This window comes from Passer domesticus, chromosome 1 (assembly GCF_036417665.1).
Source record: "Passer domesticus isolate bPasDom1 chromosome 1, bPasDom1.hap1, whole genome shotgun sequence".
Classification (NCBI taxonomy): Eukaryota; Metazoa; Chordata; class Aves; order Passeriformes; family Passeridae; genus Passer; species Passer domesticus.
The window spans coordinates 38175825-38194368 of NC_087474.1; the positions used below are offsets into that span (position 1 = coordinate 38175825).

Consider the following 18544-nt stretch of genomic DNA (forward strand, 5'->3'; position numbering starts at 1 on the left):
AGGAGTTTTTGGCAGTGCACAGTTGCTGCCTTCAGGAGAGGATTCAGGATTTCTCTCAGGCAAGTCCTTTCCCTGCTAGGGCATTCCAGTGTAATTGTATATATGATGGTAGCCTTATAGGAAGCTGATTCTCAGCTGGCTGCGGAGATCAGAAAATGAAGGCAAGGTTTCATCATCTCTGGCAGCAGCAGTGGCTCTTGGAGGCAGGAGGCACCCAGCCCTGTCCTGTCTCACAGTGGGCAGGTGAGTGGGGTGCACATGCAGACTTGGGGGTGCTTCAGAGACCCTGCAGTAGAGGGGCCAAGCACAGACTTGAGTTCCCTGTCATGTATCCCATGGGAAACCTAGGGCAACACATGTAAGGTGTATTTTGAGGACACTGCTTAGTGCTGTAGACAGCTAAAAAAAAAAAAAAGAATCCCAGTTGGGTACTGCTTGCATTTTTCTAGGAATTTATGATGCAAGCAAATAAAGCTCTTTCACTGTCAGTGCATCTGTTTCCTGTCTGTAAAGTAAGAATAGCTCCTCCCTTATCTCACTTAGGTGTTACAAAGGTAAAAATATGAATGCTTATGGATTATTCATGTACTGGAGTGGCAGGGACCATGCTTGTAGATCAGATAAGCAGAAAAGAGAAGGATCTTTCACACTGCTAAACATGGTAGAACCAGAAGCAGTGCTGGTGTAGCTGTGTGGCCAGAGACAGCAGAGCCTGAGGAGAGTCACTCAGGGAATCTGTGCAGCAATGTCAGTCTGGAAGATGTGCTGGCAGGTGGGGCTCCTGAAGTGCCTTGTTAAATGCCAGCATAAAGTCAGGTGACTGAATTGCCATGTTTAACTAATGGATTGATAAAGAGGCCAAATTGTGTCATAACAGAAAACTATGTTACAAAAGAATCTCTACTTTTCAATGGGCAACTGATAGAGATTATTTGGGGGAATAATAAAATCTGTGAAGAAGTTAGCTGCTAAGTAACAGAAATTATATTATGAGAGTAGAACAGAAAGATAGATGACAGTAGAACAAGAAGATAGATGCTGTTGTCATGTGACTTAGAGCAAAAGAAATCTGGATAGCTCTGCTATGCTGGCAGTAGGGTACTAAACTATTTCTTGGCCTTAATCACCTGATATGAATACAGGTTTCAAAGGGCTATACTGTTGTGTGGCCAAGGTCAGTATCCACTGACTCCACTGACTTATGTTACATGACTCTGCTGGTTAACATTACAGATTTGCAATTGAAACTTGGCAATTTTGTTGATGAAAGGCATGAAGGAATATGATGCAGCTCTCTCTCTCCTAGTTCTAAACTGGGGAAGATGCAGCAAATGAGTGTAAACACTTTTTTTTTCCCTGTCAGTTGACAAATACAACTTGGTGTATACATAGCAAGGCATTTGTTGAATATGAAGCTTTTTTTTTTAAATCATACTTCAAATTTAGTCTGTGTTTTAACATTGAAATGCTTCAATAGTTAAAATGAAAGCGCTCTAAGGACCTGCTTTGCAAGTAATGTCTCCCCTCAAGGCTGTGGAGGCCTTTCAGGGTTCATTCTTTCAAACATCTTTTGACTTGGCAGGATCATGATCATTACCATTATTTGAATTGGAGTATCACTGGAAAGTCCTGCAGCGCCAGTTACTGTACAGCACATTCTGAGGCTCTGCCCAAAATAGTGCACTGTCTAAATGCATGAGATGCAGAAGGGTGGGGGAAGAAAATACTGTCCTGATGGTATGTCTGCCTGCAGTGGAGCAATGGCTAAATTTGTACTTGGAACTTCATTAGGGTGAGGATATCAGAGCAGAGAGTGTGCTTCACTGCTTCTTGTACTCTGAGGCGAGGGCAGAGTTCAGCAGGACCCCTCTTCTCCCAGATGCTTCGGGACAGAAGCCAGCTGTCCCTATCGCTCTTCAGCTGACAAGAGTTGTAGCAGCAAAAGCACTTCAGCTTTAGAGAACTCCTGCCAGCTCAGCTGCGCCTATCGGGACTTGCACCTTGTCTGAGATAGTTTTGGCAGCAGCAGCCTGTGCCCTTTGCATGGCCCTTAAAGTGCTCTGGATCTGAGACTCCTTTTAGGTGACCTTGCACGCAGTTTTGTCCATTAGTCCAGTCCTTGCAGACTGGGCTGCTGAGCTTTGTAACCTTTACCTCTTTCTAGTTCTGTTGTTATTTTAGTCATACTGTATTAATCCTGAGCAGCACATAGGGGAAACCTGTTAGATGGTCTATTAGCTTTTAAAGTGACAGAAAAGGATCGTTTTTGATTGGGCACCCTCAAAAAGAAACAAGGGCATGGAGTTTCATCTTCTGATGTCCCTGTTGAAAGTAGAATGCCCCTTTTCAGACTGAATGCAAGCCAGTAGACTTTAGAGGATTTCTTTGGCTTTCTTCCAGAATATCACCCTTTTTTTAAGGTCAGTCTGGTAGATATGCATGAAATTAATGCTTCAAAAATTGTAACGAAGAATTAGAATAAATATATTTAACATCATACCTTTAAGGCAGATGTGTGCAGATACAAAGCCATAAATAAAAAAGAAACCCTCAAATGTGGAAAAAAAAAAAGTTTCTTAGGTACTTCCTAAAATCCTGGTAATAATATCTCAATTTGCAGTTTTGGTAGGTTTTAATCCAGGTATGTTGGGCTCACTTGTAATAAAAAGCATTCCTTCTTGAACTTCGATGCATACCAGCATCAGGGAAAGATTTTTGACTGTGGTAATTTGTCCTGTGTTGATTAACATTTGCACATGGCTTCCCCTGAGCCTTTTCCTCAGTCCTCCTGCCCTCAGCCCACTCCACCTCCATGCGTCCACCCCAGGGGAAAAGCAAGATCCAGCACAGCAAGTGCCAGTACTGAAGTAGCAGCACAACGTCTTTGCTTTGTGCTTTTTTTCTTTGCAAGGGAGAAAATGGGAGTCTTCCCACAAGGGGAGACTTTGTTTTCCTCTTTCTGTTGTCTGTGATCCCCACCTGTTGTATATATGGTAAAAATATCTGGGACTTATAACCCAGCAACAGTACGCAGCTAGAGTCATGTGTGACCGGGTCAAACACACACTCGCTGGAGGGTCATGGCCAGGTTACTAAGTCAAGGCTGGCAAGTCTCCACGATAATGTTTTCTTTCTCTCTCACTATTTTTTTTTTCTTCTCCCCTTGTCTGTCGTCCAAACAAAAGTTTAAAAAAACCCAAACCCTCATAACAATGCAAACTATTTAAGCATGACAAATTCAAAGAGGTTTTTAATTAAAAAAAATGGAGGGGGGGGGGAAGTCAATGATATTTTGGATTTAATTTTATAGTATAGTTTTATGTGGCACATGAAAGAGAGAAATTTGTATTGAAACAATTGAGACCCACTTTCCCAGTTCCTGGCTCTTTCCTGGAAGATGATTAAAAGCAGACTTTTTTTTCCAGACGAGACATAAAAATTAAATGATCTACAGTATATAGTTATTTTTTCAAATGTTTGGAGGCTTATAAATAACTTCTACAATGAAATGCACACATACAAGCAGCAGAGAATCTGGTTCTAATTACTTGTACTTTAGTTGAACTTTGGCGTTTCCTTTGACTTTCTGCCTAATGTATGTGAGCTGAGTGCCTTGCACTCCTGCAGTGAATTCACAAAAAAAAAAAAAAAAAGAAAAGAAAAGGCAAAAAATCCAGACTCTTGTTGGTGCCAACAAAAATGAGGGTTAACAGAATGTTTTGACCAAATGCAACACTTTGCTATTCACCCTAATTAGCTGAAATTGCGGCTTCCCACCAGGGACCCTGAGCTCAGTATTCAAAATTCCCTTGAGGCTATCCAGGAAATGCCATTTGCTTTACAACTTCTTATTCTTTTAAAACTCAACTGTCCAAAGTGTGCATTAACATGCAAGCGTAATAATCTAAGCTTCTAGGAGAACATGAAGCATTTTGCAGTGCCTGCCTGCTTCTTGTTGGTCTCAAAATAAAATACCTTCTCCATCTGTCAACACGGTTTAGCTGGCAGTAAATTAGCTCTCAGAAAGCACGCTGTGCTTTTAAAGATCTTATCTGCTACTTTATCTAACCTTTAGAAAAATTTCAGACATCTTAGGAATTGTGAAGTGACCGATTGTTTGAGAGTCCGTGTGTGCTTAAGCTGCATTCAGGTGTTGGGTGACAGCAACAGGCTCTGTTGTCTCAGGTGAGTAGGGCTCCTGAAGTGTCACATCCCATAGGACAAGAAAGCAGGGCATGGAAAGAAGTTGCATTTTTTTTTTCTCTTTTTTTCCCCCTTGAATTCTTCCTAAAGTTGTAGGACTGCTTTAAAAATGCTTCTTCTGGAAAAGTCAACTGTCCACCCCCCATCCTTTCTTTCATTCCTTTCTGCTTGTGTAGACATGCATAGAAGAAAGCAGCTTCTGCTGTCATGCATTCGTTAGCTATCAATATGTTGCAAAAATAACACTTTATACCTGCTGAGCATGGGTTGCTACAGATGCCTGCTCAGGACGTCTGCCCAGGCACTGCATACTTTTTTCAAATAAAGAATTACAAAAGCTAAATCAAAGAAAGAATTGTAAGTCAGAAACTGGAGTAAGAGTCAAGCATGGCTTGAACCCAGGTTCAGGGTTCTCCAGAAAGCTGCACACCTTGCCTGTAATCAAAAGTGAATGTGCCCAAACTGGGTTTTATTACACAAAAACACACCAACAAGACCCCCCCACTAAAAAAAAAAACAAAAAAAAACCCCAAAAAACCCAAACCTACCAATCAAAAAAACAAATTCTCTAGACAGTTGTTCAGCTAATGCAAGTATTATTTTTAGTAGATTAGGTCCTTTTAGTGGCTCATGTATATGGGTGTTTTAGGGAGGCTCTTCTGATTTCCATTGGCTCATTCCTTATCGTATACCTTTTCAAATCGTCCTCAAAAATATTCTCTAGCAGTACCTTCAACACTTCACTTGCTGACTGTGTTGTGTATTTATGAACTGAGTTGGTTGCATAATCTCTTCTGGATATCAGAAGCTCCTGTTGTTTCTACAGTGCTTGACTGGTGTACAATACTGTTTGTGGATGGAACACTACTATTGGATGATGGTGCTTGTTTAGGATGAATTGATGAATAAACAGAAGTGTATCAGTATTATTCCTGAAGGGCTGCTTTCCCCATACTGAAATCACAGAAGGATTGCACGAGAGCAGTTGTTTTATTGAATGACAGAATCTTGTTTTCCCATGGGGAGCCTAAAAACTGCCTTTTAGGTGGACCGGGAGAGTTGAATGAGCTAATACAAAACACATTGTCTGCTGGTATTGGAGTTTTAAAGCTAAAATTTTATCATTCCATAGACTCATTGGAAGCCACCATAATTCATGTACGAGCATGAAATGAGGCAAGGAATGTTTGGGGCTTCTCAAGGGCATTTGATGAATCTAACTTTAATTTAGAAGTACTAATAGATTATTGATTCAAGCAGGGTGGCTGTGCAGAGATCAATAACAGAGCACTCTCTATCTCTCTTAAATACCAAAAATTACTGTTGAAAAGAAATTATCATTCTCATATAAGTTTTTATTAGGAAAAAGCTTCATTAAAATTTTCTTGGTACAGTAGGAACACATATTTAATGCTGAAAAAGATGACTGTAGTTCTGGACATTGTCTCAATGCCACAATTTATGGAGCCATGTTATTTTACTTATTTTAGTTTTCTGTTTTTTCACAGCCTCCTTATCTTTAGATATATAAATAAATTGCACAGGTATTTCCTTGTTTAGATCAGAGCCTTTAATACTTTACTCTAGCATTTATTTTCTTCTCAAGAAGTGTCTGTCCTTGAAGTTGATACTAGCTTAACCCAAGGAAAAAAGGCAGAAAGGGGCCCTTCTCTCATGAATAATCAGAGGTTGCCTCATGTGCTGTGATGCCCTCTGTGAATTCGGCAACACATGGGTTGACAATGAATCATGAGTTTAATACAAATGTATCATCATTGTAATCTGAAAAATATCACGTACAGTAAATCTTGTCTAAGATTTTTCCATTGAGTAATATTCTTTAGGGCCTGCTGTTAGTACTCTGGAGATTTAGCTCTGCTGATAGTGCCTAATATTTCTGGCTAGATCTGAGTTCACAGATCCTGTCATTCCTGTATATCTGTTGAAAAGTTAGAGGGATTTATCTGAGAAGCAGCAGACGGCAAGGTGAAACATGAAAATGTATTGCACATCCACAATAAACGTGAGGAATGATGACAGCATATCACAGAAAACTAATGCAGATGTTTTGGAAAGATGTAGTTCACATGTCTTATCTTGCATCGTAGAGCTTTCACATCCTTTCCCTGAAAGGGGTTACTGGCTTTTCAACAGGCTCAAAACAAATGACCGTCTAGAAATATTAAGGCAATAAAGGGATGTGGGGGTCATAATATATAAGTAGCTTTTTCTCAGCGAGGTTTCCTGATATACAGGTGTTAAGGTAGGTAAGGAAGTATTGCTGGGTTGTGCTAGTTTTACAGATAAAAAAAAAGAAAGGACAACTTGTTTAGGTAATTTTCACTTCAGTTCTCACACTCTTTACATATATGTTCTGCTATCCTGTTAAGTCAGAATTGCATGCTGACCTAGAAAAAGGCAAGATATTAAAAAACTCTTCCGATATTAGGTACCATCACAGTTTCCCTTTAAAGGCTGATATCCAGCCTGCACATGTGGATACTATGCAATTCAATAGGCTAAAACCAGAACATGAGCTCAAAGTTGTCCTTTTTAGGAGCCTGGTAAAATTCATGTCCTACATCTAAATTATTGGGTACTTTAAAATGCAGTTTTGAGGCTGTAGGATGTAGTCCTGTCATTATATGCCTTGCTTAGCTCCCTTTAAATTTTACTAGGAAAGACAAATTAATGTTTATAATGGAAAGAACAATATGGGCCGGTTTGATACTTGCAATATGGTTATATACAGTAATTTGTTCAAAATTATTATGAATAATTTTTTTTTTTTTCTTTTGTAGCAGTTGAAACTCAGAGCACCAGTTCTGAGGAACTTGTTCCGAGCCCTCCTTCACCACTTCCACCCCCTCGTGTTTACAAGCCCTGTTTTGTTTGTCAAGACAAGTCATCCGGATATCACTATGGTGTCAGTGCTTGTGAGGGATGTAAGGTGAGTGCCATCATCTCCCTTTCCTTTTATAGGGCTGCATTTCATCTTAGGAGAAGGATAAAACAACCCAGTTTGGTGTGACTTGATTGTCTTCAAAGACAGCTGTAACTTTCTTGCATGAATTAATTCTGATTCATGACTAAAGACAAGTAAATTACCATCATTCTTGGAATTAATTCCCTTCGTACTTCTGCCAAATATGTCTTTCAGGGACTTCCTTAACTATTGGCTCACATGAGAATGTGGTCATAGATGTAGACATGATCAAAGAATAAATGGAAAACATTTTGAGACTCTTCATTGTACATCTGTAGGTCAGATATTCCCTGAGATCTCAAATGGCCCTTGGCTGCTCTTGGCCTTTTTCTGTGTACTTCTACCTCTCTGTACTCAGGGGGTGGAATTTAGGAATAGGATCTGATCATATGGAAATTCTTGGTGTAGTCTCTAGCTATGTAACTAATCTCAAATCAGTTTGGGAATTTGAGGATTAGCAGGTTTGTATTTGCAAAATTTAATCTGTCAGACTTCACTGCTGGTACATCTGCCACCTGTCTTCCACTGCTGTGATTGTCAGAGTATGAACTGATAGCTGTCCATAGGATGCAGTAAGAAAGCACGCCACTCAAAAGTAGAGAATACCTGAAGAAAAGACACCCAGCAGAGAAGAAATGTCAGCTACACCTTGTTTGTGTGGAGGTGTGCACACAATTATTGGAGGTGTGCACACAGTGTGCACCTCCATGCATGCAAAGAAGAAGGTAGAGTGAAAAATGGAAAGAATGATATCATAGGGCAGATGCTCTCACACATAAATTTGTTAACATACCCTAGTGCAATGATCTTTCTTAACAGTTAAAGAAAAGACCTATGATTTTCATCCTTTAGCTTAAAATAGATGTGTAGTGTTTAGTACAGTACTAATGCATGCTGAAAATGTGACAGGTGCTATAGCCATATAAATAAAGTTCTTAGAATAAATTAACAAAAAGCATTTTGCTGGTTTATTTTTGTGAAATGATATATTTTTCAGATAGCATGCAGTTAGCCATTTTTACTTTATCCTTTGAACCTTCAGCTTCTTTCGTGCTAGTGGCCTTTTGTGCTTACATAAGATATCATAGTCCTGGGTTTGTGTCATTAGACTAAATACTAAAGGACTGAAATCTGATTTCCCCCCCTATTTTCTAACTGTAGAGACTGAATTAGTGAAAGTAACTTCTTAAGCTCACCTCAGTTTTAGAATCTCTTTCTGGTAGTGAGGTTTTTCTTGGATGTCCTGTCTGTATTTTTTTCTTTTAGATACCACAAAACTATCAAAATTTAACTGCTTGTTAAAAATAACTATGGAAAGAATATGCTGTAGCTGATTTCCTTAAGTAGGAAATCTCATCATACTCAGATGCTAGCATGCAAATGCTGGTAGTGTAACTTGCTCACCCACATTACCTCTAAGCACAGACATAATTGCAGGCCATGGCAGAAAGGTCACATGTCCCTAAGAGTTCATTCTTTTTGAAAAACATGCAAAAATACACTGTAGGACTTTCACTGGTCTACTGCAAAGCATTTTCATAAATAATTAAAGCAAGATCTCACTTGTCAAAATACATGAGGAATTCCATCTTGTAATGTGTTAGCCATTACTCAACGAGAACAGAAATACTATCTTTACTTATTTGCTGATTTGCAAGATGGGGTAATTCGGCACTTAACGATAGCTGATGTTAAAAGAAAAAGAAAAAAGATTAGTTACAGAAAGCCTGTCAGTCTATGAGAAATAACAAGTTTCCAAAGTAGTAACTTGGCTGCTTGAGACTGGTAATATTTGCGTTTGTTGATGTTAGCTCTGCAGCAGGTTGGGTTAAGGTTTTATGGAATCTCTTCCATGGACTGAACCAATTCCTTAGCAAATGCTAGAAAATGGCAAGAACATGGTGTGGCTGCTGAATCAACCATGGGTCCCTTTGGTGGACAGTCAGGTGCTACATTTGCTGTTGAATGTTGTCTGAGCTGGATGTCAGCAGAGAATAGACAGCAGACTGTAACACCAGACGCCACCTCAGAAACCTGTGTTGCCAGTTTCCACTCTTTCTCTAAAGAATGTTATCCTTTTCTCTTGAGCCCTTTTTGACTGTTTGGTTTATTTTTCTTTTCCTTCATCTTTACACTTGCTTTCATACTGTCATCAGCTATTGGTCCTGTACCTCAAGAAAACTACCACCTTGAACTTCTGATGTGTGTCCATACAGGCTTCTGCCTGTTCTCAGGTCTGCTTTCCCCCTCTATTCTTTCTCAATATCAGTTCTTCATGAACCTCTTTTCTTTATAGCCTTCTTCATACAAAAACCAGCCAGTTGCTTTGCAAATTTCAGTAAGCACTGAGAACTGAACACTGCTGCTTGAGGAAGCCTTCCATCCTGTGGATCTCTGCCTTTCAGCTGATAAACTTAAGTTTATTAGAGACCCTGTGTTTTACTGAAGGCTTCTGCTTGGTATGGAGCTTCATGCAGCTTCATGCTGATTCTCTGGTTAATCAAGAGAGCAATAATAAAAAGGAAGAATTCATGTAACAGCCTTTTATGTAGTTGGGAAACTCAAATTCATTACCCCTTTACCTTGAAGGCACATTTCCATGCAATTTCAAAGAGCTGTTTTCTTCGAGATTTGTCACTGAAGCTGACCAGCATATTCAGAAACTCTTGGGATGGGGAGAGGCAATCTCATTCCATAAGAAGCTAGACTAAAATATCAACCAATCCCTTTCTTTCTCTTTTCATCTGACTGTGTTGCAATTTTCTCCTTTTTCACTTCTATTTTTCCTTCTTCTTTCTTCATTGAATTTGCAATCTCCATTCTGTGATGTTATATATTAAATTCACTCATTTTTTCTCCTGCATTTGCACCTTCCTCTGTTCTGAAGTCCTTTTCTAAAGTCTTTTTCTTTTTTCCATTGTGACTCATTTACCTTTCACTTTGAACTCCTGGCAGTTTTGTTTCCCAAGGGGAACACAAATGGAAAACTCTGCTCACATCATATTTACCTAATTAGGACCCTGATCTTTTGTTTCTCTGTGCTGGCTTTCCACTGGTTTTCTTCTACTTTTCTCTCTGTTTCCTTCTCTTTTGCTTTTCTCCTTTGAGTTCCAGTGAAGCTGCTGCCACAGTGATCATTATTATTAGTCATCATCTAATACAAGGAACAATTTTCTGTCCTCCAGGTTTTGGGTTGATGGCTGCCTTTGATTCATCAGGCTTTCTTTTTCCTGTTGTTCAGGGCTCTTTCCTTGCTGACTTTCCAATATCTCCTTAAATGGCTCTTTATCGACTTCCTGATGCCATTCCCCAAGGTTCATTTCTTTGGCTTTCTATTTAGAAAAGCATGGTTTACTGACCTCTTTTTGTGGCAGACCAATGGGGGATGTCATGGCAATATTCTGCTTATAACAGGTGTATTTTTGAGACCCTTCCAGCCAGGAGCCCTCGGAGAGCTGTGAATGGTGACTATGACCTTGTGATGTTCAATTTGGGAAACACTGTGCTGTAAATTTTATCTTCCCTCAGCTGCCACCAACCCTTGGATAATTTCCAAAGTACTCCTCTCTCTCTGACTTCTCCCCTCCCATCTTTCCCTGGCCTGTCATCTTGCTCACCTCTCTGCTACCTTGGACACAGAGTTCATGAAGACAGAACTTTCCACCCTCTCTTTTGTGTCACCACCAACTATAATGTCAGTTCTTTCAGACATCCTGCCATGATGACATCATTTCTGATCTGCAGCATTCTATTTTACCCTATCTGTTGTCATTTTTCCTCCACAATTGAAGAATCTGGCTTCAGATGCCTTGTCAAACCATTGGGTTTGATACAATCACATGGGATTGGTGCCTTCTCCTGTCCTTCCTTCCTCTTTTCCCACTCACTGTCATCCTTGGTTCTTATTTTTCCAGGTACCTCAGAACAACCTCCTCACCTCCTTTGCCAAATACTTTAGTGACCTTGCTGTCTTATTCATTACTGGAGTCTTCAGTAGTATGCTCCAGTGTGAAGGCTGTTCTGTGGCTTTGTGTTGATATACTAATCATTTAAGGTTTTTAGAGGCTGGAGTATTTCATAAAAGGCGCTTGTGAACCACAGTGAGAATTTAAAAGTGGTTAAAAAAAAAACAAACCTCAAAACCCTGCTTCTATGTTTTTTATGGGTTTTACACAAAACACAGAAGTGTGTGTGCCTCATACTGGTGATTGGCTTTCTATGCGTATTTGAGTTTCAAAATCAAACTGATCTTTACCATGTACTTCTATTTTGTAAGAAAAATAGACATTCCATCTTTTTATGTGTAAAACAGTACATTGACAATATTCAGCTTATTTACAACTTTTCCATTTTGTAAACTGCATGACATCTCAGAGGTGGGTTTTGGAATCTACTTATGTTGTTTCATGACCTCAGTTACAGACTTCTGAGATCTTTCTTTTTTCTCCCCCCCGTCTCTGGGTGTTGCTAGACAGCACGCAAACAAATTCCATTGAAAATGAGCAATTTGGATTTATGCAGCTGGTGCAAGTGGTTATAGGGCTGACTGTCACCAAATGCTCAGCTCTTTGGTCCTGACTTCAGTCGTTGCTGTAGCTGGGTTTGCAGAAAGGGGAACTGAGAGTAGTGGGCTGGATTCCCCACACAATGCCATCATTGTGTGGGTGAGGAGGAGAAGCTGGTGTTCTGGCAGCTTCAGCTGTCTCTGAAAGCCTTGTCTCTTGTTCTGGGCATTTAAAAGACGGCATTCCTCTGCTGACAGTCCTGCCCGGATTACTGCCTTGAATTCGGTGGGCAGCAAAGATGCCTAGAGCACTTTCATAGGAGAAGACAGCACAGCATGTAAGAGGGTAGGTTTACGGTCCAGCAGTTTTGTCTGAATGATGAAGATGCCTCTCTGCCTGTTATTGATGCTAACAGACAAAAATGTAGATAAATCTGCTTCAATACTGAGTGATCCCAAGTTGGCTTTTATCGTAAAATAAGGATAGCTTTCCTTCCATCAGCGTTTTCATATAGAATCACATCTAATGTAGGATCATTAAATTAAAAGGGTAGCCACATTTAATACATTTTCAAGGGTCTTCAGCTCTGAAAATATGTTTGTTTGACATATTCCTGACTCAAATATATATTTTTATTATGGAAAAGGCTTGAAGCAGTATGAAAAAAATAGGCTTTGATATAAACCTTGACATTCAGGTCTGTAATTTTGTAGGACTGACTCCCCAAAAAAGGCAAAATACACACAGGGGGAAAAAAATAGAGAAAATGAAAACGTTTTTGCAACAAACAAATTTGTTGTTAAGCTTAAGATGTTAAGCTTAGGAGAAAAGCTGTCATTTTGTTACAGTTTTCAGTTAATCACTTACAGATGCAGTACGAGGCAGTCCCACCACTCAACTTGAGGCCCTAATTTACTTGCCTAACTTTGAAGGCTGGGCTTTCTGCAGTCTGTTAAGAGAGAGAGAAGCTCTTCTGATTGCTGATTCAAAGCATCTAAACTAGATCTGCTCTGGGTCACCCTCTAGAAAAGCCTGTCCCCATGAGCCTTTGGGTTAGGTGCCCAAGCACAACTGTGTTAATGTTCTCTTGGGGTTTCCCTGTTGCAGGCCATGAATCCCTGATCAGCATTGGTACAACAACTGGCTTACAAAATGCTACACAGAGAGAGAGAGAGGGAGGAACTGGTTTTCATTTTATTTGTTTGTTTGAAATTTGATGGCAAGAATGTTATTTCCAGCCTAAATGATATCGTGATTCTATCATATTATGCTTTGGTCTCTGAGAAATGTTGCTGAGAGAACCTAAAATATTTTATGGATTGTCATAAAAAAGTTCCCTTTATGGAACAGTGTCCTTTGGGACAGATGCCTTTTCCTTTTAATAATGTCTCTTACATCATGTGAGAAGAGATTTGCATTTTCTTAGGCAGTTCTGGGATTGTGGAGGGATCTTAAGCAGCAGTTCTTTTTGATAACACCACTCTTGCACATGTTAGCTTCTAGCTATAATATAATTATGTTTAAGCTATATTTATGCCTCTTTACGGGGAACTAAGGATCCAGACATAGAATTTTCTCAGCTATTTAGCAGTAAAAAATAAAAGCACACTTCATAAAGCTAGCTAACTAACATTCCATGTATTTATTTGGTTTTGTTTTCTTGGCATGTTTTAATCACCTGCAACTGAAACAGAAAGTAAGAAAAGTGAACTTGAAAATATGTGCACGGTATGATTTGTATCGGGGAAAGAAGTAGCATTGTTTGCAGCAATGCAGTGGGAAAAGCTTCTGTTGGTTCAAAGAAAAATACAGATCAGCTTGAATGATCAAGCTGCATTCGTCTCCATTTAGGCTGTATTAGCGACAGTGCCAGCAGTAGAGATGCATGCTGTCATCCATGCACAGCTATGAAAAATTCCTCAAATCACACAAAATTGCTCCTAGTTTCAGTTAAATCAACAATACTTTTTAGAAGGTGAAAAATGTATTTCGAAATACCTTTCTGCATACTATTAATATAATCTGATCTTAAACTGTAAGCACTTTGTAGCATAGCAACATTCCAAGCCATTCATTTGCAGAAAGCAGTGCCATACGCAGAAAGACACTAAATGAGTTGCAACTGCTTTAAATGTAGTACTGAAAACCTGGAAATTTTGTTCATTTTGTGCTATCAGAGGAGACCTAATTGTTTCAATGCCATCTTTGAAATTTTAGCTTTTCAAATAACAAACCCAGGAAGGTCAGGTGCCCCGTGAAAAAGGTGGTATCTGTTTCAGTAAGTTCTTAAATTTTGTTTGTTTGTAAGGTAAAACTTTTGGCAGATCCTGAGTCTGTTGTAAAAATTTTAAGATGGGAAGCCTGTATTAGTTGGAAGCACTCTGAGAGCAAGCAAACATGATGAAATAGGTGGGATCAGGAACAAAAAATTTTTTTCACCTGGTTTATTAAAATCTCTGTCTGGGTTGTGTGAATGCCATAAATGAAGAAATAAATTACTTGCTCACCAAATCAGGTAGCAAAAACATAAATTATGCTGTGTGCCAAACGTGCTTTCCAGTTCTTTGGGCCCAAGTTTTGGGTTGTAGCTCAGTTGCTCCCCTCTGCTGGGCTTCTGGAGCAGAGATGGACAAAGAGCAGCAGTGTCTCCATGAGGGTACAGCACCTACATCCACAGCTAATCTTCCTCTTACCCTGCTCCTTGTCATAAACTAGGGATTCATCTTAAACTGTGAGAATTGTTGTTTTTACTAATTACTGTAATTTTTTCTGGGAACCATTTTGATGCTGTAAAAGCACAGAGATTACCCCAAATTGACTTTCTAACTGTGCTAACCCCGCTGCTTCACTTATTTGTGAGCATAAGGGCTAATGTCCTGTGGAAACAGGAACTGGAAAGTACTCTCTTATTTTCCATGAACTGTCACATAACAATGTATAATTGTTTGGTTTAAATCTTGCACTCCATTCTCTTGTAAAATTCCTGATAACATCAGTGAAGGCTTTCTGAAAAAAGAACAGCAATGTTTGACTCTTGGTCTCTGGTGTGTTGGTGGCCAGCCACATTTTGGGGCACAGCTTTGCCATGCAGGGTACCTGGAAGGTTTCTGGTAGCAAGTGGTGTTCCTCCTGCAGGCAGTCATCTGCTGTGCACAGTTTGGGTACAACTGCCCCATTTCAGAGGCCAATAGAAGTTACCTAAGATATGTGTGGACTTTCGCATTGTATGCCAGCAAACCATAGTGCCCATGACTGTTTGCAAGAGCATTTCCTAATATGAATGTAGCCTTCATGCCTGCTGACCTTGCATATCTTTTCAGTCTTTGGCTACTAACTAGTCCATAACAATTACGATTTTTTTGTCATTGTTGTTATTAATAAACTAAAATTGTTGAGTCTTACTCTTTTGGCAGTGTCTATGCCTTTCCCTATCTGGGAATATACAATGTAAAAAGAAGAAATTTCAAATTTATATGCATATGTACATATTGTTGCTGGAGTTGAACCATGATTTCTGTCACCACAGTGGATGGTAAAGAGTCCTTGTAGATGTAGTTGTCACATTTCCATCCGGCTTTCACCTGCCCATAGCTGATGTGGCTTATTAGCAAATGGCTGAGAGAGCTCGGGCTCACACTGGATCAGTAATCTGTGTGTGGTCTACAACACCTTCAGCAGAATTAAGTAAATTATATCCACGTGTAAAAGTGCTGTCTATGCAAATCACACTATGAGGTAGGACCAGAGATGCCAGAAGCAGGTGGGCTGCAATTCAGGCTAGCACACTTGCCTGCTGAGAAATCCCCTGGTTTGCATGCAGGGAATGTGAAGTGTGTTTTTGTTTTCCTGTCACTAGGTTCTAATGGGTTTTACTTTTTCAATTTTCTTCACTAGAAAGAGGGAAAAACCTTTTATTTTGTTCTCATCTTGTCAATCAATTTCATACCTCTCTGTTAGTTTAAGGACCACATGTGGCCTTTAATTATAGTTGTAGAGTACAGGCTGTTCTGTGCACACTCCACAAATTGTACAAGCGTAGGAAAAAATGCAGCTTTCCACCATATTTAACACAATATTTTGTAATATGATCTTTAAAAGTATTGTTTGCAGATGTAATTCAGCAAATAAGAAAATAGGGATATCAGAGCAAACATCTCATAAATAAAATACTGTGAGATTTTCTGATAACAGTACTAGCCTATTTTTTTATACTATGCCATATTTATGCAACTGCAGATGTATAAAATTACAATGAACTAGATTTCATTTTCTAAGTTTGGAACTTTAAAAAAATCTGGTTAAGGAGAAACTTATAGAGAATGATATACAATTGATTTGTTGAATGTAGATTTAGGATGGCTTGCTGCACCCCGTAAGAAAGTGCATTGTTTTTCCTGTTGGAAAAAAGAACAGGATAGCTGGCCAAGAGTAGTTCTGGCTGAGTGTGGTTTTGGTGCTGGTGAGATGGTTGAAGTCACTGCTGTTCTTGCTTTAGGCATCTTTTCAAATTGTAGTTTGATTTTTTCTTAGCAAGTACTTAAAGACTTTCTGACTGGCACATCTTAGAGAATTAAATCCAAAAGTAAGCGGTTTCATAATGGTAGAAAATGAAATAAATAATTACTTGATTCAGTTCACACTTATTTATTAAATAAATATTCAGGTATTCTTTGTTTGCTACAATTTTGGAATTTAATTTGAATTATACACCTGTCTATATTTTCTGGTTGTTGTGAACCATCACCCAGTGTGTAAATGGTCAGCTTCCCAATTTTCAGAAATACTTTGGCCTTGGAAAGTAGCCTTCCATTGCCAACTGCACTCGCTGACTGACCTGATAATGGAAACAGAAGTTCTTTCTAATCCCGAATGAAGTGTTCCTTTGAGAAAATTTCCTAGAGTGGTATTTGCTTTAGATCCTTCTGGAAATGGAGTGCAATTGAATTTGCACCATGGATCCTAGTGCTGGTCTTCAGATTTGTGGAGCTGGTCTTTGTCTGTGCTGTAGCAGAAAAGACAACTGGATGTAATTTTCTAAGATTCAGTGTTTCCAATGAAGTCAGCTTTAGAGATTCTTTATCCAATTTGTTTATTATATACATTCTTCTTTTTCTTCACCCTGTAAAATAAAACAAATGCCTTACTAAAAAAAGTCTTTTACTTTTGAGTACCCATTCAAAAGAGCAGAAAATGACAAAAGTGAGATTACAGCCTATCTTTCTTTCTTTGCATCTAGATTGTACTGTAGTCTTGAGATATGGGTACCTTGCCTCCTGAGAATAATGTAAATTATATATATGTTGTATCCTTCTTCCTTATTGTTCTTATTAACTGTCCACGGGCTTGGAGCCTTGTGCACCTGTGATAAATATATATGCAAATTCATTCTTATTATTTCACAGGAACTTCCCATATACAGGGGACACCTCTAGGTGTGATACCTTACATCTCAGTACTCCTGTTATGAAAAATTGTAGTTTAAAGAATTCATGTAGTGTTAAAATCATGTGGTTAGTAGTTACTTGTAGTGTTAAAGAAGTCATGCATCCAATTCTGTAATTGGTGCTTTTGGTATGCTGGCATGGAAATTGTTAAAGTGGTGTGCTGCTGCAGCTGGTTTGCCAAATATTCAGAGTCCCTGCTCATAAATTGTTCTTCCTTTTGATAATAAGCAGGAGCCCCCACAATTTCCACAGCTCAACTCAGGAGACAGCTGAGAAGAAGAAAAAATTTTTGTATATAAAGTCCCTTATGATTTCATGTGGCCATGCTTAAAATTTCTCATTTAATATCTTTCAGTGGGAAAAGTTACTATGCAATGAAAACTGGATCATAATACAGTATTTTAGAGGGGGAAAGTATATTGTTTCTGGATCCCCTGTCTAGAATAATGGGTGCATAAATTATAAGGTGAGACACGGTTACAAGTAGTGCCAAAAATGTAGATTTGGTTGGCTGTAAATGTAATCAGTGATTTCATTCCAGCTATTCAGCTGCCGGAGGGGAGAGCCAGCAGCCCCCAGCCAGTGCACGTGAGCAGGGTCTGCCATTGCCTGGTGTCAGGCAAACTGATCAAATGCTTATGAAGCAAGTTTGTTCTCATTTCAGAGTCTCTTTAAAAGCGACAATTTAATGGGACCCATTACTGTCAGCTGTGGCCAGTTCCCCATCCCTCCTCCCAGGCGCTTAACAGGGAAAGCAGATTTATAGCTGTGGTGTAACCACTCCAGTGGGCTACTGTTCACTCCTCCTGCGAGTCCTCGCTGGCTGCTCTCCAGATGAATCTTCCAAACAGGAGAGAGGTCTTCCCTGTCTCTGGAGTGCTTGCCTTGCTTGGAGCCCTGTGCACCTGTGATAAACATATATGCAAATTATTAGGCCCTCATTTCAGTGTGTGCCATGATCCTGACATGCTTTCTGCTGGTCCAAAAGAGTGACAGTTCTCCAGATTTAACAATATTTAAGCAGAGCATGTAAGAGAGAGAGCTCTGCAACCCATCTTTTTTTTAATGAATGAGCACAACCTTTTTTTTTTTTTTTTTTTAGTCGAGGAGATCAAGGCATTTCAGAGATGCTGCTGCTGCAAATGATCTTGCCCAGTCCATATTTGTCGATACTAGTGCACATTGGTTGTTACATGTACAGACACAAAAGTGAAAACTACATATTTTCATTTTAAGGCAAGAAAAGGGAGTGTTAGGTGAACAGAAGAAATTAAGCACAGCATCCAGGAACCAAATGGATGAACTAACTAAAAAGACCTTTCATCTCACCCTAAATCCATGTGATTTTCGTAAACTAAAAGAATGATCGTCTTGTGATTATATGAGCTCTGAGCTTGAATCTGGCC

General features: G+C 39.3%; 1 protein-coding gene across 11 annotated transcripts in view; it reads left to right on the forward strand.

Annotated features, from left to right (window-relative positions):
• RARB (retinoic acid receptor beta) overlaps positions 1–18544 on the forward strand; it is a 320192-nt gene that overhangs the window by 246196 nt on the left and 55452 nt on the right. For 8 of the 11 annotated variants that reach the window (XM_064414722.1, XM_064414765.1, XM_064414738.1 and 5 more), the window contains one exon: positions 7005–7153. In XM_064414722.1, the coding sequence (XP_064270792.1) occupies positions 7005–7153 (149 nt within the window). The remainder of the gene's footprint in view (positions 1–7004; positions 7154–18544) is intronic. The other 3 variants (XM_064414759.1, XM_064414775.1, XM_064414796.1) reach the window with 1 other exon arrangement.